Source organism: Hyaena hyaena, unplaced genomic scaffold (genome assembly GCF_003009895.1).
Source record: "Hyaena hyaena isolate Hyena2069 unplaced genomic scaffold, ASM300989v1 scaffold_182, whole genome shotgun sequence".
Taxonomy (NCBI): domain Eukaryota; kingdom Metazoa; phylum Chordata; class Mammalia; order Carnivora; family Hyaenidae; genus Hyaena; species Hyaena hyaena.
Window position 1 is genome coordinate 2,209,132 of NW_024080814.1, and position 21,622 is coordinate 2,230,753.

Here is a 21,622-nt window from a genome sequence, read left to right on the forward strand (position 1 = left end):
GACGAAAGTCCAGATTAAAATAAAACCTGAATGATTTGATCTAATTATGCAGTGGTTAGGACAGGTACACAAAATAAATACAAGTGGGTTCTTCTGGAGTTAGTTTTGATGGTGGAGCACCCTATGACACTTGTGTATCTGTAAATCAGCAATGGATGGATGGAGTCTGGCAACATGCACACAGTCATAATCACACAATATATAATGTAATTCAATCACAGGATAAGTATCAATAAAAAATATTAAAACATCAACATTCACCCATTAATTGATTATATGGAATAAATTAAACTAAGCCAGTCACATATTTCTCTTCATTCTTGTCATGGTTTTATTTAATGTATACACACAGTATAATACTTTCCTAATGCTCTCAAAATGCTACAATAAAAATGAAATGAAGGCTTTGCATTACAGCTGTGGACAAAAACGTCAACACTGTTGATGTGTGAAAACACAGTTTCTTTGTTCTTTAGCATCAGTGCACAGGGTATGGCTCCAAGTGGTATGCAACTTAGGACAGGAAAAAGATACGGTGGCTTGTGAAATATATCCTCTGTTCATCATTGGCACAAATCAAAGAAGGAATTTTTACTGTCCTTGGTACCTTTATGGGTCTCTCCCCTAAAGGCAGATAATGTTATACATATATGCCTTCAGGATTAAAACCAGATGAGATAGGATTCTGTAGAATACGGAGATTACTGGGGAGCTGCCGAGAGGAACCAGGCCGCTTCAGGGACCCGGACTGGAATGCTGTCTCTACACAGAAAACAAAGAAAGCCATTTTGTGGACTCAGCAGCTTGAAGGACTTAGCAATACGAAAAATTAGATCTTTTCCTGCCTCAAGAGCCAACTAACATTACGCTGTACAACTGCAGTCCCCTGTGGGGTCTGGGGTAAGAGGAGAGTGCTAACTCTTCTTGACCCTCTCAGTTGATGAAAACAGTTTTCAGTGGTTTCAACAGTTAATGATCTTTGTAAAAAGGTGAGCACGTTGCTTCTCTTTCTTGGTTGTTCGGATGATATGTATCTTTTAAATAGCAGCACAAATTATTAATAATAAAGACTTTTAGGAGGGGAAGAAGGGGCGTCAGGAACAGAAGCTAAAACTCAACAGTTTATGACTCAGACATCAGGAAAAAGTTTCTTAAAGAAGCAGTTTAAAACAAATGATAGAAGATTTGGGGATTACATGCTTATCTAAGTAAATAAATAACCTAAATATTATTGATTTCCCCCAGAAACAGGAAGTACATCAATTTCTTTTTTAAGTGGCCCAAGCTTAGAGTGGCAGGATAACATTTTAACTGAACACAAGTAGTTTATTCAGTCAACTGGTGAGAATAAAGGAAAAAAGCAGAGTTCTCAACACCTTACCCCTTTCTATGTCTGCATGTGAGGCCTCTACTTCGATGGGCTCCGCTGGCAAAACGGTAACTTTTGTCCCTGTCTGTTGGATAAACTGCTGGAGATTGACTTGCCGCAGCTCTTTGGTCAGCTGCTCCAGTTCTTGTTCTTTGTCCTAGATGCAAGTGAAAATTTTTCTTTTTATTGGAGGAGTCACTACTGGCCAGCTAAAGACATCCTGGTGATAGTCCATCTGCTTACAGGGGCTGTGTGTGCGATACTCGCTAGCACAAGAACGTGGTCCACAAATCTGGTTAATACTGATAAAATAGGCTAAAAAGAGGTGATTTTTGTTCTATGGCACAGGTCAAAAAATAAGCAAATAAAGGACAAGAAGTTATTTAGTCTGTCCTTTTAAACGTGATGCTTTCCTCTGTTAGGAATTCAGTGGGTACCTGACAAAATAAATATGTCTATAGACTTTCATCAATAAATACCGGTTTCCATCCATCCCAGTGTTTATAGCAATCTTGCTGTAAGTTGTTCACAATGAAATTTCCCTGTTATTTACTTCAAAACTGACTGTAAAATTCATAGTCATTTGGTCCGTGAGAGTCAGAAAAGTTCTTGTCTGGTGGACTGTTTAAATGTTCATGGGCTCCATTATTGAGATTTGTATTAGAGCATGAGGAAAGCAAAGTTCCCACAAGATTTTCAATGTGGGGTTCTTAAATCCTTGGCAAAGACAGATCTGAGAACCGAAGATCCTTAAAGAAAGGAGATCAAGTTTGGATAGCCAGAAAGCTCAAAAAGCAAGTAGAGGAATTCTATTATTTAAATGGATGAAGTTCTCTCTCTCTTTCTCTCCTTTACTGCCCTACAGGGAAAAGTGGCGAGGACTCGCCTTGGTGGAGTGTGTTGGATGAATCTGGCAGGGGTCGGGGAGATACCAGAAATGAGTGGTTGTTTCCTCCACTTACCTTGAGCATAGCGGGCACTTGGAGATATGTTAGTTTGATTAAGAGATACTTTTCAATGGGTAGTTAGATTTACTAGCACTAACTGCCATAAATTAGCGTTTCCTGTAAATAATAGCAAAGGCAACACAACTTCCAATTGTACGCTTTTTAAGGGTCAAAGTGAATCCAAATACCAGAATACCGACAAGTCAGAGGTTAACAACTTTCCACTGCATGAGAAATTCTCAATTTTCAAAATTTTGGTGGTAGTTTTATTTCTCACTATGGTTAGTGGCAGAGAAAGGAAATCATGAAAGTTCTTCCTGAAAGCTCAGCTTTCTCTGCGGGTGAAACTGTTCATATTCTAGGGTGGGTCTTCTCAAGCTTCCATGTGCACAGGCACTATTTGGAGATCGTATTACAAATACAGATTCTGAATTTTTAACAAGTGTGTCCTGAACTTCATGGATCACTCTAAACAGCAAGCTTCTAAACCAGCACTGATCAATACAGCAACATCTAGACATGTGCCACAGAGCACTTGAAACGTGGCCAAATATAACAAAACTCAGAAATTAAATTTATTTAATATTTTAACTATTATTTATATTTAATACCTCTCTGTAATTCTCCTAACATCACCACATTTTCTTTTCAAGAATGGGTGTCTAAGAAATTTAAGTTGAGTAATCAGCATCTAATGACAAAACATAAATATTCTTGTATGTGAACCAGAGAGCAGAGAATCAGAGAGGAATCTCTGTGTCCCTCTTCTCAGGAAAGCAAAGGAGAATAAGTAAGTGGAGAGAGGAAGGGAACTATTTACATCTCAGAAAGACGGGGTTAGCAACAACGGATAAATAATAGATAAGCAGTTAAGTAGCCATACAATCCTTGGTAAACCAATCTGCAGTAATCTCTTTTGGCACTGGTTTCCTTATCTCTAAAGGAGTGAAGGTCAGATTCACTATCTCATCATTAGTGTCCATCCAGTCTGAGGTTCTATTCTCTGTATCCAATTACCTAATGTTAAAACTGCCACACAGTAAGAAACCTCTTTCCATAGAGCAAGGATCCGTGTGGCCTTAGCTCTCATCTGTTTTGGTCTGACATCTTAGCTTTGTCATAAGTCAGACATTCTAAGAAACTGATAAACCGACGTAGGTGGCTAATTTTAAATATAAGAGAAAATGGACAATCATTAAGGAAAATGCCAAGAATATATTAATTCTTTTAAACAGACGAAACTTCCTTTTTATAAAAATGTTCTTACCTGTAATCGTTTGGTGGCTTGTCCAAGAGATCTTTCTACAGCCTTAATGCCATTTTCCAGCCTCAGACTCTGTTGACCTTGAATGTCAATTTCTCCTTTGACCTTCCCAATCTTTCCTTTAACCTCTTCTTCATTGACTTGTGCCTCCTGAACTTCCCGCTGTAATTTTTCTGCTTCAAGACCGCTTTCCATAGTCTGGATCTGAGCCAAATAGTCCTTTAATTTGCTCTCACATTCTGTTATTTTCTGTCTTATTTCTTGAAGTTGATCCTTCAGCTGTTTTTCATTTTCCTGTTCAATCTGTAATTCATTTTCCCAAAATTCTTCCTCTTCAATTTCTACATCATTTCTTTTGATCTTTTGCTCCAGGCGGACAATTTCCTCTTCAAGGTTAGAATTATATTTTTGCTCCCAAAATTGTATTTCGATTTCATTTGATTCTAGCTCTTTCTCAATGGATTGAAGCTTCTCTGTCTGCAACCGAATCAGTTTCTTTAACTCATCTGCTGTTGTTTTGCAGTTATTCAGCACCTTTTGCTTAAATTCAGTTTCTTTACCCTTTCCAAAAATGTCCATTAACCCTTTGGCACCTCCTGTAAATGTTAATGATTTCCTTTTAGGTTCCCGCCTTTTGATGGACTTGTCAATCTGCGGCCTCAGTTTGGCTAAGGGGGGCAAACTCTGCCTGTATAAAGTTCTTTCGGGAATTCGAGCCACACTGTCTGAAGTGGGTCGCTCACTAAGGGATGGCCCAGTTCGCCGTAAAATTAGTTGTACATCACTAGCATACTGCCCCCATTTGTTTAAGGATATGATAGGATTTTCATGAGGCGCTAAGTGTCTTTCAGTATCTCTCCATTTTTCTATAAGAGTGTACCTTCCAGTTCGACCTAGATAAAAAAAAGATAAGAACACTGTCAAAGTGGCATATGCAATAGCTAAAATAATGCTACAGAGGACACTATTTATTAAATGTGTCTTCTTGATTAGCATCAAAGTCTAGTACATGCTGCTTTTAAAACTTCCCTTGAAGGTATGTTAATGGCATAGAATTATGGGATGTGAGTTACATATACCCTTCAGATTTGTTTAGAAATTCAACTTCACACTTTAAACATCAGGGAGACTTTTATACTCTTATCAAATGCCTGATTGCCTAGACTTTCCTGTGTGGGACAAGACTTCTAGAAAAAAACAAAGGATGACAGTGGAATGCCCCACTGGAAGCCATCGGGGCCTGGCTGCAGGAACTAGGTAGAACTTCGAGACTGGAATACATTTCCTCTTTGTGAATTCCTATGCTTTCTCTCTGCACATTAGAACTTGGGAAGGTTGAAGGCCCCATTTCTCTCCTGAAAGGAGATACTGAGCCAGTAGACAACATGCTATACAGGCCTTTCCTCTGTTTCTGCATAAGGGCTTGGCCATCCCATAGCTCACACTGCTGGTATCATTCTGCACACCTGTGGCAAATAAAAATCACTTCAGTGAAAACAACCTTTCAAAATAATTTTGTATAAAAATAGGGGCCGGAAGAGAAGTCTACAGTTTTGATAGCTGTAGCTTCGAAGCTGGTTAAAAACATTTTAAAGGGAAAAATATTAAAACATAAAAACAGTGAAGTCACATTTAAATAGAAATACTGAACCTAACTAGTAATTACAGAAGATAAAATTTCAGAAGACAGTAAATATTATAACTTGAACATACTTCCTAAACATTTTCATTTAAGGTGGGTGGGTCAGATGGATTATATTTTGTTAAAAGTGTCCACTACATACCTGAAACTAATATAAATGTTACATGTCAATTAAATCTTAATAAAAAAGTATCCATTACTAATTAACATTATTACAAGGAAGAAAAACCCTGATCCTGTCATCTAGCAATTATAATACTGGTCCATACAGCTATTGATTTATCATCACATACACATATTCTCCTTTAAGGAAACTGAATTTTGAGTACAGCTGCAAAGTTGTAGCTTGGGAGGCAAACAGACTGGAGTTTTAATCCTGGGTTGGTTTTTTTTTTCTTGAGAGAGACAGAGACAGGGACAGAGAGAGAGAGAAAGAGAAGGAGGAGAAGAAGAGGGAGAGGAAGAGGGAGAAGGAGAGAGAGAATCTTAAGCAGGCTTCATGCCCAGCATGGCATCCAACATGGGGCTCCATCTCACCACCATAAGATCATGACACAGGCCAAAATCAAGAGTCTGAGCCACTCAGGCACCCCAATCTACACTTTAATTAGGTACTGCATAAATAGCATAACCTCACTTCTAAAATGGAGACAACAGCAATACCTCACAGGTTCTGAGAGTCAGAATCAGACATAATAAGCACCTACCACATTGCTTGGCCCATGGCAGGCATTCAAAACATGGTAGCCATTATTAATTTAAAATACTGTTATTCACATAACAAAAGAGCTGACCAGAGACCTCTTAAAAATTATGTGACATGACAATAATCTGACTTAAAATCCTTTAGCAACTTTCAACAACTCTCAACTATATAGAGCTGGAAAGAGCAAAAAGACTCTGGAGTCAGAAGGCCTGTGTTCAGGTTTGGTTCTGTCATCTACTTAAATGATTTGCATAATGCATTAAATTTCCTTCGGCTTCAGTTTCCTCATCTAAAGGGTGAGAATAGTATTTTCTTACTGACACTGTTGTGAGTCAAATGAGATGCAAAATATAAAAATGTTTTCTAAAATTGAAAAGTTCTCTACAAATGTTAGTTGTTACTATTATCAAAATGCCAGGGCAAATAAGGGGAATGAAGAAGAAAGCCTTAGTACAGTGGATTGGCTTCTTGGAGTAAAAATGTTTCTAGTGATTTTCAGGTTAAAAATTACTGTAATTACTCCAAGAAAAAACCACATGACAAATCTGCAAGGTTAAAACTGTTCCACATGTACACACTGCTTCAAAGATCACAGCACTCAGTGTTCTTGGCTTTGCTGCCTGTCAACTACTTTTAGAATCTCTCTCTTATCTGGAGCTCTGTGTCCTCATCAGTAATGTGAGGGGTTAGACTAGATCAGCAGAGCCCTCTCTAATTCTACCAGGCCAATGAAGCATCTTTACAAAGAAAACAGAATCATTACATTATACAAGTTATATTAACAATTTTAAAGACCCTAATTTACTCATAATTAAATATGAAGCTAATTTTTCCAATGGTTAATGGTAATGCTGCCCTATGAGAATGTCTTGGTAGAAGATTATTTAGAATTGCTTTTAATGCCAGTTTTCCCTTTTTGTCAAATGATGCATATTTATTGCAGTTAGGCAAAAAGAAAAAAATTCTATCCAGCAATATAAAAAAGCTTTTATAAAAGGTAAATGAATCACTTTATTTTATTATAAAAATTAGGCTTTAGATAGGCTGTGTAACAGTTGAATCCCATAATCATTATTTTTAATACTATACTTGGCAAGGCCCTAAAAATCCTATTTCATTTGGATAGATCCAAATTCCTCTTGCAAAACTCCTTTCAATGTATTTTATTAAATGGATACACTGAGTTGTACCTTGCATGCCATCTTGATATACTCCTAAAACTAACACAAAGGAATAGCTACACTCCTACCTACCTACCTGTAGCATTTATAGATTAGGCTGTTTTGGCTATATAGAAATATGTGCCACAATAATGAACAGCAAATAAAATAATGATTGTACTTTTGAATAGATGAAGCAATTGAGTGTATTCCTAAGGATCATTAATTTCATATAATAAGGAAAATCACATGAAGAGACTTTAATGTGTTAGTGGAATCTCACTAGATGATTGGCATAAATTAAAAGGAAATATGGTAACAGATTATTCTTACCTAAGTTAAAGCAGAATAGTATGTAAAATTAAGGTTTTGAAAATATACACCAAAACTCAAATATTCAAATATGAGTCACTCAGAAACATCATGCCCTTATTTCAACCACTCTTTTCATGGTGCAATCATTTTACACAATTTTAGAAAATTTCTCCAGAAATTTCCTAAATAGAGCCAAATAACAAAATCATGATTTAAAAGTCCCATCTTGTTATTTAGTAAACAAATATATATAGAATATCAAATATCTGTCAGAAATTGCGTCAGGCCCTAGGGATATAAATTCTCTTGAACACCTTGATCATCAACCCTCTGTCTAAGTTTTAGTTATAAGTGACATTTAGTTTTTCCTTCAGTTTCACATCATTCTAACCCCAAAGATGAATACTATACACTATTCAAAAAAACATAACGGAGAGTTGGCATTTATTGCTTATGAAATTAATGTTAACAAATCTTCCTGTTTGGATATATTAGAAGTAATATCAGTAAACTTATTGTTTATCATGAATCCTACCCCCCTGAATTTTTCCAATAACAGATACTTTTTGCTCCTTAAGCTATATAAACATTTTGGATTCTTATATAGACTGTAGTTAACATAACCAATCATTCTTCTAATGACTTAGAATCTTACAAGGAATGTCTCTGTAAAAGAAATTGCATTGTATCATTTTATAGTCTGTTAAATGCTTTTGACGCTGACATATATATATATATATATACACACACATATATTTATATAAATCAAAGATATATAAAATATATAAAAATATATCTTATATACAGGCTTAATTCGTTTTGTGAGATAAATAGTATCGATATTATGATCCTCAACTTTCCAGTGAAGAAATCAAAGCTTAAAGAATTTAAAGCAATTTATCAATCACATACAAATACTCTAGAAATTTATCAATGGGTTTTCTATAAGTCCTAAGTGTGGCTATTAAGATAATTTTAACCATAGAATATTTAATTTATAACTATAGTGATACAATGTAAATATCTCTGAGCATAATCTGCTGGTCAGCTATAGACAACCCATAGTTAAGTCATGCACAGTATATTTTCCCAGAGTGTTTATGAGAACATCATGTAATCTATTTATTATATAATATCATAGAACCACTGCACATTAATTTAGAAACTATTTAGGATTATATGATAAGCTTACTACTATTAAAAATAAAACATAAAATTTACTGATTTCACAATGATTAATATTTATTATGCCTATATTTGCTAGGCACTATGTTGCTTACTTTGCATAAATACTATTAACCAAATAACATAACGTTTATCACTGTAGTGCTCCCTTTGGCAGCACATATACCAAAATTGGAACAATACAGAGAAAATTAGCATGGCCCCTGCACAAGGGTGACATGCAAAATCATGAAGCATCCCTTATTTTTACAAGCATGAATCCTACAAAGAACACAATGACTCTAAACCCATATTTTTCAATAATAACACTGAATGTAAATGGGCTGAATGCTCCAATCAAAAGACATAGGGTAGCAGAATGGATAAAAAAACAAAATCCATCTATTTGCTATCTAAAAGAAAAACATTTTAGACAAGAAAAAACCTTCAGATTGAAAGTAAGGGGATGGAGAAATATCTATCATGCTACTGGAAGTCAAAAGAAAGCCAGAGTAGCCATACTTATATCAGACAAACTGGACTTTAAAATAAAGGCAGTAACAAGGGATGAAGAAGGGCATTATATAATAATTACACAGTTTATCCATCAGGAAGAGCTGTTTTTAGAATAAAAACAAAAAACAGTTGAACAGATCAATGAAACCAAGAGTTGGTTTTTTGAAAAAATAAAGTTGATAAACCTCTAGTTAGGCTTCTCAAAAAGAAGAGAGAGAGCACCCGAACAGACAAAATCATGAATGAAAATGGATTTACTAAACCAATACCTCAGAAATATAAGCAATTATCAGGGAATATTATGAAAAATTATATGCCAACAAACTGGACAACTTAGAAGAAATGGACAAATTCCTAAACACACACACACTACCAAAATTCACACAGGAAGAAATAGAAAATCTGAACAGACCCATAACCAGTGAAGAAATTGAATCAGTGATCAAAAATCTCCCAACAATAAAGAGCCCTGGGCCATCCCTGGGGAATTCTACCAGACATTTAAATCAGAGTTAGTAACCATTCTTCTCAAGCTATTCCAAAAAATAGAAATCGAAGGAAAACTCCCGGACTCATTCTATGAAGCCAGCATCACTTTGATTCCCAAACCAGACAGAGACCCAGCAAAAAAAGAGAACTACAGGCAAATAACCATGATGAATAAGGATGCAAAAATCCTCAACAAGATAATAGCAAATCGAATTCAAAAGCAAATAAAAAGAATTATCCACCATGATCAAGTGGGATTCATTCCTGGGTCACAGGGCTGGTTCAATACTCACATATCAATCAATGTGATACACCACATTATTAAAAGAAAAGATAAAAACCATATGATCCTGTCAATAGATGCAGAAAAAGCATTTGACAAAATACAGCACCCCTTCTTAATAAAGACCCTTGAGAAAGTTGGGATAGAAGGAACTTACTTAAACATCATAAAAGCCATCTATGAGAAGCCCTCAACTAATATCATCCTCAATGGGGAAAAACTGAGAGCTTTCTGCCTGAGATCAGGAACACAACAGGGATATCCACTCTCACCACTGTTGTTTAACATAGTGCTAGAAGTTCTAGCATCAGTAATCAGACAAGAAAAGGAAATAAAAGGCATCAGAATTGGCAAAGAAGAAGTCAAACTTTCACTTTTTGCAGATGACATGATACTCTACATAGAAAACCTGACAGACTCCACCAGAAGCCTACTAGAACTGATCCATGAAGTCGGCAAAGTTGCAGGGTACAAAATCAACGTACAGAAATCAGTTGCATTTTTATACACTAATAATGAAACAACAGAAAGAGAAATCAAGAAACTGATCCCATTTGAAACTGCACAAATAACCATAAAATACCTAGGAATAAACCTAACTAAAGATATAAAAGATCTGTATGATGAAAACTACAGAAAACTTATGAAGGAAACTGAAGAAGACACAAAGAAATGGAAAAACATTCCATGCTCATGGATCAGAAGAATAAATATTGTTAAAATGTCACTACTACCCAAAGCAATCTACACATTCAATGCAACCTCAATCAAAATTGCTCCAGCATTCTTCTCAAAGCTAGAACAAACTATCCTAAAATTTGTATGGAACCACAAAAGACCCCGAACAGCCAAAGTAATATTGAAGAAGAAAGCCAAAATGAGAGGCATCACCATCCCAGACTTTAGCCTCTACTCCAAAGCTGTCATCATCAAGACACTATGGTAATGGCACAAAAGCAGACACATAGACCAATGGAATAGAATAGAGAACTCAGAGTTGGACCCACAAATCTATGGCCAACTAATCTTTGACAAAGCGGGAAAGAGAATCCAATGGACAAAAGACAGCCTCTTTAACTGATGATGTTGGGAGAACTGGGCAGCAGCATGCAGAAGAATGAAACTAGACCACTTTCTCATACCATACTCAAAAATAAACTCAAAATGGATCAAGGACCTGAATGTGAGACAGAAAACCATCAAAACCCTAGAGAAGAAAGCAGGAAACAATCTCCTTGACCTCAGCCACAGCAATTTCTTACTTGATACATCCCCAAAGGCAAGGGAATCAAGAGCAAAAATGAACTCTTGGGACCTCATCAAGATACAAAGCTTCTACAAAGCTTCTTCACTGTAAAGGAAACAATCAAAAGAACTAATAGGCGACTGACAGAATGGGAAAGGATAGTTGCAAATGACATATCAGATAAAGGGCTAGTATCCAAAATCTATAAGGAACTCACCAAACTCCACACCCGAAAAACAAATAATCCAATGAAGAAATGGGCAGAAGACGTGAACAGACACTTCTCCAAAAAGGACATCCAGATGGCCAAGAGACACATGAAACGATGCTCAGTGTCCCTCCTCATCAGGGAAATACAAATCAAAGCACACTGAGATACCATCTCATGCCTGTCAGAGTGGCTAAAATGAGCAAATCAGGAGACTACAGATGCTGGCGAAGATGTGAAGAAACGGGCACCCTCCTACACTGTTGGTGGGAATGTAAACTGGTACAGCCCCTCTGGAAAACAGTGTGGAGGTCCCTCAAAAAATTAACAGTAGAACTCCCCTATGACCTAGCAATAGCACTGCTAGGAATTTACCCAAGCGATACAGGAATGCTGATGCATAGGGGCACATGTACCCCAATGTTCATAGCAGCACTCTCAACAATAGCCAAGTCATGGAAAGAGCCTAAATGTCCATCAAACGATTAATGGATCAAGAAGATGTGGTTTATCTATACAATGGAATACTACATGGCAATGAAGAAGAATGAAATCTGTAGCCATTTGTAGCAACATGGATAGAACTTGAGGGTGTTATGCTAAGCAAAATAAGTCAGGCAGAAAAAGACCGATACCACATGTTTTCACTTACAAGTGGAGCAGGAGGAACTTAACAGAGGACCATGGCAGGGGAGGGGGAGAAGGGGAAAAAATAGTTGGGCAGAGGGAGAGAGGCAAACCATGAGAGACTCTTGAATACTGAGAACAAACTGAGGGCTGATGGGGGTGGGGGAGAGGGGAAGGGGGTTGATGGGCATGCAGAAGGGCACTTGTTGGGATGAGTACTCGGTGTTATATGGAAACCAGCTTGACAATAAACTAAGAAAAAAAATGAAAAAACCAAAACCATTTATCACTGTAGACCATTAACATTTGGGGAACTTTTTATTAATGTAGCATAATCTAACCCACCCTGACTGATGCATGCTATGAATTACCTGTATTCACATTCATTAAAATAATCTTTATGGATGTAGAAAATATAGAAAGTCCTTTAGAATTATGAATGATTCCCCTACAGCTATAAATATCAAAATTATAAAAGATAATCTTGGCTACAAAAAAGCAGTATATTTTACTATTAAAAACTTCTATTTCTTGTTTCAATACAATTCAGTCAATAACTATATTTTTTAACAAATGTCCACTGAGATTATAGGAGGTGTAACCAAAACAGTATAATAGAGGTTAAGGGCAGGGTTGTTGAATCAAGACTCCTGGTTTGGGCGCGCCTGTGTGGCTCAGTTGGGTAAGCGTCTGAATTTGGCTCTAGTCATGATTTCATGGTTTGTGGGTTTGAGCCCCAAGTCGGGTTCTGTGCTGACAGCCAGCTCAGATCCTGGAGCCTGTTTCTGATTCTGTGTCTCCCTCTCTCTCTGACCCTCCCCTGCTCACATTGTCTCTCTTTCTCTCAGAAAAACAACAACAACAACAAAACATTAAAAAAAACAAAAAACAACTCCTGGTTTGAATCCCAGTACCCTCTTACTGGCCTTAGGAGCTTGGACAAGTTATCTGGTATCTCAGTGCCTTAGCTTGAACATCTATAGAGATAATAACAGGGCTTTCCTCCTAAGACTTGTGAGCATTAAATGGAAAATTTAATTCACAATCCAGTAAATGAAAAATAAGACTTTAAAACTATCAAGAATTATGGAGCATGAAATCTTTATTTTTAAACTCATCTAGAGGTACATAAAAGGAATGATTATAGTGATTACTTATAGGAGGTAGGATCCTGAGTTATTTTTTAAATTTTCTTTGTATTTTTTCTAAATTTCAAAAAAGTCTACAATGAATGGTATTACTTTGTAAAGAGATGTAAAATGGATAAATTTGTAAATTTCTAAAATTGATAACTTATGCATGAAATTAAGAGTTAAATGTGACCATATAAGATATTATTTTCCTTATCTTCTAAAGGATCATATAATCTTAGAAATGGATAAGACATTAGGTGGTCACCTAATTCAGTCTGTAATTTATAGAAAATTTAAAAAATTCATTCAGTAATTCACACATACGTATTGAGTGTCTACTATTTAGGCATGGCTTTAAGTTATCAGAATAGGCAATAACAAAACAGTAGCAGGGAATATATAGCACACAAGTAAACGTAGGTCTACTATCCTTTATCCAACAGCTTTAAGGCCAGATATGCTGGAAATTTGGAACTTTTTGTATTTTAGAAAGGTAACGTACTGCTATCCCTATAGGTCTATAATCAAACATATTAAAATTTATGAAGTAAAATGTATCAACATTAATATCAAATGGAATAACTATAAATTAAAAACAGCCTCATATCGATTCAGAATAGTTTTTACCACCAAATGAGTTCAAGACATTCCAGGTATGGCTAACAAATGAAATATGATATGCTTCAGGCTTTCAGAAATGTTTGTATTTAAAATGTGTATATGGTCTATGTATGTGGCCTATTTGTAATATGTCAGGAGGGGTAAGTGCTATAGAGAAAACTAGAGTATGGCAGATGAAGAGTATGTGAATGTGTGTGCATGTGTGTATGGATACGTGGTCAGGGACATCTTCTGTGGGAAGATTTTTAAGCAGAGATCCAAGGAAATGAATTTTGAAGATATCTGGGTGCAAAGTATTCTCAGCAGAGAAAAGAACAGATGCAAATACCGAGGCAGAAATATCTTTGGTATTAAGTGAGAGGGGACAATTAAAATAAGTGGTAGGAAATGAGGTTAGATTGGTGAGAGGGTAAAGTAGAGATTCATTAGGGTCTTGAAGACGGCTGTATGGACTTACACACATACACATGCACACACAATGTAACATTACTCAGTCAAAAACAAGAATGAAATCTTGCCATATGCAACAGCATGGATGAAGCTATAAAGTATTATACTAAGGGAAAAAAGTCAGTCAATGAAAGACAGATGCCATATGATTTCACTCATATGTGGAATTTAAGAAACAAAACAAAGGAGCACGGATTGGGGGGGAAGCGGGAGGGACAAACCAAGAAAAACTCTCTTAAATATAGAGACCAAAGTGATGGTTATCAGAGGGGAGGTGGGTGAAGGGATGGGTGAAATAGGTGACGAAGATTAAGGAGGGCATTTGTTATGATGAGCACCAGGTGTTGTACATAAGTGCTGAATCACTAAAGTCTATGTGTGAAACTAATATTATACTGTACGTTAACTGGAATTTAAATAGAAACTTAAAGAAAGTATTATTTTAAAAGAAACACGGAACACCTAGGTGGTTCAGTCAGTTAAGCATTCAACTCCTGATGTCGGCTCAGGTCATGATCTCACAGTTTGTGGGATCAAGCCCTGTGCTGGGCTCTGTACTGACAGTGTGGAGCCTGCTTGGGGTTCTTTGTTTCCTTCTCTCTCTGACTTTCCCCCACTTCTGTTTTCTCTCTCTCTCAAAAATAAATAAATAAACATTAAATAAAATAAATCTGTTAAGAATAAGCTGGAGGGGACCAAGATGATGCAGGGGAGAGGAGTTGGAAGGCTACAGCAAAAACCTATGTGAGAAATGATGGCTGCTTATATCAAGGTGTTAACAGTGACTGTGAAGAGAAACAAGATTCTGCATAGGTACTGAAGGTAGTACAGATAGGATTTGTTGATGGATTGGTTGTAAGATAGAACAAAAAGAGAAAGATTGCATTAAAGTTGTAGGTCTAATCAATTAAAAGAGTTTTTTCAATTTGTTGAGGTAAGAACAAAGAAGAAATGTGGGTGGGCAGTAGTTGAGATACAGAACTTGGGTTCTGATATTTTAAGTCTGACATACCAATTAGTCATCTTCGAGAACTGTTTACTACAATATCCATGAACCACTAGCCACATATACATTTTAATTAAAAATTCATTTTCTCAGTTATACTAGTCACATCTCAAGTACTCAGTAGCTGCATGTGGCTAGTGGTTACTATACAACAGAGGACAGACACCATTATTATCCTTGCAGAAAGTTCTACTGGACAGCACTGTTTTAGAAACTATGTTTTACTGAATACTTACTTTAGGCAAAGCAATGGTGTAAGAAGAATAAACAAGCAGGATCCCTACTATAGGGGGACTTCCAGAGAAAAGAAGCATTAAATAGTTAAGCTAGAATTCAGTATAAAATGTGCTTGTTTGAAAACTGATCTTCATGGGGCAAATTATACAAAACAAGGCTTCCTAGGAACAGTTCACTGCACCTTGGACCCCAGCCCCAATCAATTTGTTTATATTAAATACTAACTCTGGTCCCAGTTGAAGGAGATCTGGTAACAAGATCACAAGAAGTGGGAACAGAGAAAAATTATAAACCTTTGGTACTTCAAATGGTACAAGGAAACAAAGGAGTGTGAATCAGAAAACTTTTCCCTCAGTCTCCTTGATTTCTTCCTCCTCTTTTCCTCTCTAATCTTTTGTTAGCCATACTTTACTTAAGTTCTAAGCTACTTGAGGGCAGAAATACATTCTTTTCATATTTCGGGAATAGTGTAAAAGCAAATGCATTTTCTGGACTATAACTTGAAACAGATGAACAGTCAACAGCTTTTTGTTTCACATACAGATTTGAGAAGCAGTTTGAATTGTGAAATAAGGGCATTTCTGGGACAGTTTATGGGAGAAACAAGATAATATATCTGAAATTGGGAATGTTTCAAAAAGCCCAAGATGTATACAGTGACCAAACACATAGCATGCTGCAGGCCAGTTTATCCACTTCATGCCACTTAAGTGTTTCAGTTGTTTTTGTTATTCTGTCTCATTATTCGACCACCTAGATTATAATCTGCCAATGTAGTCACAGATCAGAGTAGAAAGGCTTTCTTTCTATACTATTAGATGCATTCAACATCTTTTACCAATTTATGTTCTATTTTTAGCTATTTTCTAATCTGATTCAATTGATTAGCAGCACTGAGTCAGAAAATGTTTGCTGCCATATATATTTGCAGATTAGCAAGTTATGTAAATATTTTTATGTCCTGATGATTTCCTGAAAGTAATTCTAGCTATCCAGAAAAATTCAATAAATCCTAATCAAGAATGTATCTATAGTGTTTCCACCCCATGAGGGAAATATGTGGGTTTGAACCCAGGAAGGTATTCTACAAGTTGTTTCAGTATAAAGTTTTTAGAAGCATCTGCAGTTTGCTCTGTCAGTGCACACACTGCTAAGAGGATACCTAAACTTCTACTGTGTTAAACCACAGAAATTCTGGGGCTGTGTCACAGCACTAATATTCCCTAATTAATAAACCCCTTATTGTTTCTTACAGTGGAAATTAGGTCAAAATAATACTATAAAACTTTCATTTAGTGTTTAAACTCTGAATACCAATAACCCACATTACAATATGGATAAATATTTAAGTATGTACCAAAGCGTACAGCATTTGAAGCTGAGAAAATCTTACAGCAGAAGAGAAACAAGGATCAACAGTCCTCGGCTGGTTGCCAGTTGAGTCATCTCTCAGATGAATTCTGAATTTAATGAAGTATTTATGATACAGAAAAAGAGTTGTTTGGCCAAATTTCGAGAAATATAAAACCTCTACATTCAAGTTGTCAACTTTTCAAAACAGTCTGGACTGAGTTATTGAGAAAGCAAAAATGGGGGTAGATTTTAGTTAAACTTCTTTTTAGCTTGTTCACAAACAAGCACAGTACACTGTTTAGTTCAAATGGATGAACACACACCTGGCACATCTGGGCATTTTCTGTTTGAAATTCTGTGTAGAAAATTTGGCTACCATATGATACGCACATATGCAGCTTACTGCACTCCTTAGCCACCCTGTAGAATACACTCATTTTCTTTTAAACTACTGCCCCTGGCTTGATTCTTTTGTTTTGAAATTTAAAAAAAAAAATTTTTTTTAATGTTCGTTTATTTTTGGGGAGAGAGAGAGCATGAGCAGAGGAGGAGCAGAAAGAGAGGGAAACACAGAATCTGAAGCAGCCTCCAGGCTCTGAGCTGTCAGCACAGAGCCCGACATGGGGCCCGAACCCATAAACCGCGAGATCATGACCTGAGCTGGAGTCGGACACCTAACTGACTGAACCACCCAGGTGCCCCTGTTTTGAAATTTTTAACCATTTATTTATTTTTGAGAGACAGAGAAACAGAGTACGAATGGGGGAGGGGCAGAGAGAGAGGGAGACACAGAATCTGAAGCAGGCTCCAGGCTCCGAGCTGTGAGCACAAAGCCCGATGCAAGGCTTGAACTCATGAACTGTGAGATCATGACCTGAGCCAAGGTCAGATACTTAACTGACTGAGCCACATAGGTGCCCCCCAACCCATGGCTTGATCCTCAAATATAACAGAGAAAGTTGGATTTGACAATTGCAATTTTAGTTTTCGCTAAGCAGAAAAAAAAGCTGAATATTTTTATTCAAATAAATTATGTGAATTTTTCTGATTTGTTATTTCTTCTAATTAGTCATTGGAGTATATTTAAAATCTCCCATTATGATAGTGGAGTATCAGTTTCTCTTTCCAGTGCCATTGGTTTTTCTTTATATATGTGAGGCAATGTAATTTATAAATTAATTATAAATTATAAATAAATTTACAATCTTTTATTTTCTTTTGAGTTAAATCTTATATATACTAATGTAAGTCTCTTTTTTGCTTGTAGTATCCTTGGTCTTAAAACTATTTTTTAAATATTAATATGCCTAAATGACTTTATTTTGGTTAGTATATATGTAATTGGGTCTTGAGACAAAATACCTGTCAGTTTCTATGTTTTATTTTCTTGTCTTTCAATTTTTCATTTATTTTTATTATGAAGTATAGCTGATATACAATGTTTTATCAGTTTCAGGAATATACATAGTGATTTGACAATTCTCTATTTTATGCAATGCTCATCACAATTAGTTACCATCTGCCACCATACAATGTTCATATACTATTACTGACTACGTTCCCTATGCTCTATTTTTCATCACTGTGACTTATTTATTTTTACTTGAAAGTTTGTACCCCTTAAGCTCCTTCATCTATTTTGCCAATCTCCACACCCTTCCTCTCTCGTAACCACTAGCGCGTTCTCTATTATTTATGAGTCTTTTTTAATTTGTTTTGTTTTTCAGATTCCACATTTAAGTGAAATCATTTGGTATCTGTCTTTCTCTGTTTGATTTCAATAATAGCTTCTAGGTCTATCCAAACTGTTGCAAATGGCAAGATCTCATTCTTTTCTATGGCTGAGAATATTATGTTACATATATATGCTATATCTTCTTTACCCACTCATGTATTGATGGAGATTTAGATTGCTCCCATATCTTGGCTATTGTAAATAATTCTGCAACAAACATAGGGGCGCATTTATTTTTTCAAACTAGTGTTTTTGTTTTCTTTGGGCAAATACCCAGAAGTGGAATTACTGAATCATATGATATTTCTATTTTTAATTTTTTGAGGAAACTCCATGTTCTTTTTCATAGTTGCTGCACCAATTTACATTCTCCCAAGCAGTGCACAAAGGTTCCCTTTTTTGCCACATTTTCACCAACACTTGTTATTTCTTGTCTTTTTGATACTAACCATTCTGATAGGTGTGAGGTAATATCTTATTGTAATTCTGATTTGCATTTCCCTGATGATTAGTGATGTTGAACAACTTTTTAGGTGTATATGTCTGTTGGCTGTCTGTATGTCTTCTTTGGAAAAATGTCTATTCAGATCCTCTGCCCATTTTTAAGCAGTTCTTTGGTTTTATGGTGTTCAGTTGTATTTCTTAAGAAATTTTATATATTAACCCCTAATCAGATCTATCACTTGCAAATATCTTCTCACATTCAGTAGGCTGTCTATTTATTTTGTTGATGGCTTTTTTTGCAATGGAAAAGCTTTTTATCTTGGTGTAGTCCCAATACTTTTTTTTTTTGCTTTTGTCTCCCTTGCCTGAGGATACATATCCATAAATATGTTGCCAAGACCAGTGTCCAAAGGATTACTGCCTGTTTTCTTTTAGGAGTTTTACGGTTTCAGGTCTCACATTTAGGTCTTTAACTTATATTAGTGGGGGAAAATCCACCTTCAGCTTATTTTTGTGTGTGGTCTAAGAAAGTGCTGGTTTCATTTCGTTGCATGTAGCTATCCAGTTTTCCCAACACCATTTATTGAGGAGACCATCTCTTCTCCATTGTATATTCTTGCCTTCCTTGTCAGAGACTGACAGTGATTAGAGTATAGATCCAATGATCTATATGTCTAATGGTAACATACTGTTTTATTATAAGCTTCGTAGTATATCTTGAAATACGGGATTGTCAAACCTCCAGCTTTGTTGTTCCTTCTCCAGATTCCTTTAGCTATTCGAGGTCTCTTGTGCTTCTGTATGTATTTTAGAATTATTTGTTCTAGTTCTGAGAAAAGTAATATTTGTATTTTGATAGGGACTGCATTGAATCTATAAATGGCTTTGGATAGTATAGACACTTTAGCAATATTAATTCTTCAAATCCATGAGTATGATATATCTATTTGTGTTTCTTTCAACTTTTTTCATCAAAGTCTTAGAGTTTTTACAGTGTAGGTTTTTCACCTCCTTGGCTTAATTTATTCCTAAGTATTTTATTCTTTTGGGTGCTACTGTAAAGGGGACTGTTTTCTTAATTTATCTTACTGCTACTTTATTATTAGTGTATAGAAACCCAGCAGATTCCTGTATATTAATTTTATATCCTGCAACTATACTGAACTCATTTGTTAGTTCTAGTAGTTTTTTAGTGTAGTCGTTAGGGTTTTCTATATATAGTTATGATGTCATCCGCAAATAGTGAGTTCTTTCTTCCTTAACAATTTGGATGCCTTTTATTTTTTTCTTTTCTGATTGCTGTGGCTAGGGCTTCCTGTACTATATTAAATAAAAGCGATAAGAGTAAACATCCTTGTCTTATACCTTAATATTAGAGGCAAAGCTTTTAGTTTTTCCCCATTGAGTATGATGTTTGCTGTGGGTTTTTCATATATAGCCTTTATTATGCTGAGGTATGTTCCCTTTAAATCCACATTTGTTGAGAGTTTTTATCACAAAGAGATGCATTTTGTCAAATGTGTTTTCTGCATCTGTTGACATAACCATAGCTTTTTAGAAATCCTCCCTCTTGTTAATATGAGGTACACATTAGTTGATTTGTGAATATTAGCTGATTTGTGAATAACGAACCATCCTTGCATCCCTGAAATAAATCCCACTTGGTGGTGTTGAATGATCCTTTTATGTATTGCTGAATTCAGATTGCTAAGATTTTGTTAAGGATTTTTGCATCTACATTCATCAGGGATACTGGCCTGTAGTTTTCTTTTTTTGTAGTATCTTTGTCTGGTTTTGCTATTAGGGTAACAGAAGCTGGTCTTATAGAGTGAATTTGAAAGTTTTAGAAGAACACGTATTAGCTATTATTTAAATTTTAAATGTTTGGTAGAATTCACCTGTGAAGCTATCTGGTCCTGGACTTATGTTTATTGGTAATTTATTACCAATTCAATTTCGTTACCAGTAATCTGTTTGCACTATTTGCAGATGACATCATAACTACATACAGGTTTTCTATTCTTTTGATTCAGTTTTGAAAGATTTTATGTTTCTAGAAATGTAACAATTTCTTCTAGGTTATCCAACTTGTTGGCATATAGTTTTTCTCTGTATTCTCACAATCCTTTGTGTTTCTGCTGTGTCGTTATTTCTCCTCTTTCATTTCAGATTTTTATTTATTTGAGTTTTCTCTTTTTTTCTACCTGAAGGTCGGTAATGGTCTGGCAACTTTATCTTTTCAAAGAACTTAGTTTCATTGATTTTTTTAAAGTTGCTATTTCATTTGTTTCCACACTAACCATTATTGTTTCCTTGTTTTTTCTAACTTTGGGCTTTGTCCCTTTTTTTTTTCTTCTAGCTCTTTTAGTTGTAAGGTTAGATTGTTTGAGATTTTTCTTGTTTCTTGAGGTAGGCCTGTATTGGTATAAATAGCCCTTAGAAATGCTTTTGCTGTATCCCAAAGATTCTGAACTGTTGTGTTTCCACTTTCATTTGTCTTCATGTATTTTTTAAATTTCCTCTTTGATTCTTCACTGACCTTTGATTCTACATGGAGACTGTGCAGCCCCCATGTGTTTGGGTTTTTCTAGTTTTTTTTTTCCTTGCAATTAATTTCTAGTTTCATGTTGCTGTATTTAGAAAGATGGTAGAAGAAATCAAGAAATTGATCCCCTTTACAATTGTACCAAGAACCATAAAATACCTA

The 21,622-nt window shown here is 35.7% G+C and overlaps 1 protein-coding gene and 1 non-coding gene across 3 annotated transcripts in view; one reads left to right on the plus strand and one right to left on the minus strand.

Moving 5' to 3' along the window:
* Positions 1 to 303: 303 nt before the first annotated feature.
* RASSF8 (Ras association domain family member 8) overlaps positions 304 to 21,622 on the minus strand; it is a 37,923-nt gene continuing 16,604 nt past the window's right edge. For both annotated transcript variants that reach the window (XM_039240814.1, XM_039240813.1), the window contains exons 3-5: positions 3,584 to 4,473; positions 1,382 to 1,526; positions 304 to 762 (exon numbers count right to left, since the gene is read on the minus strand). In XM_039240814.1, coding sequence (XP_039096745.1) covers positions 641 to 762; positions 1,382 to 1,526; positions 3,584 to 4,473 — 1,157 coding nt within the window. In that variant the 3' untranslated portion in view covers positions 304 to 640. The remainder of the gene's footprint in view (positions 763 to 1,381; positions 1,527 to 3,583; positions 4,474 to 21,622) is intronic.
* On the plus strand, positions 8,730 to 8,836 carry LOC120237518. The gene has a single exon (XR_005529975.1). It is a non-coding gene; the product is annotated as a U6 spliceosomal RNA (small nuclear RNA).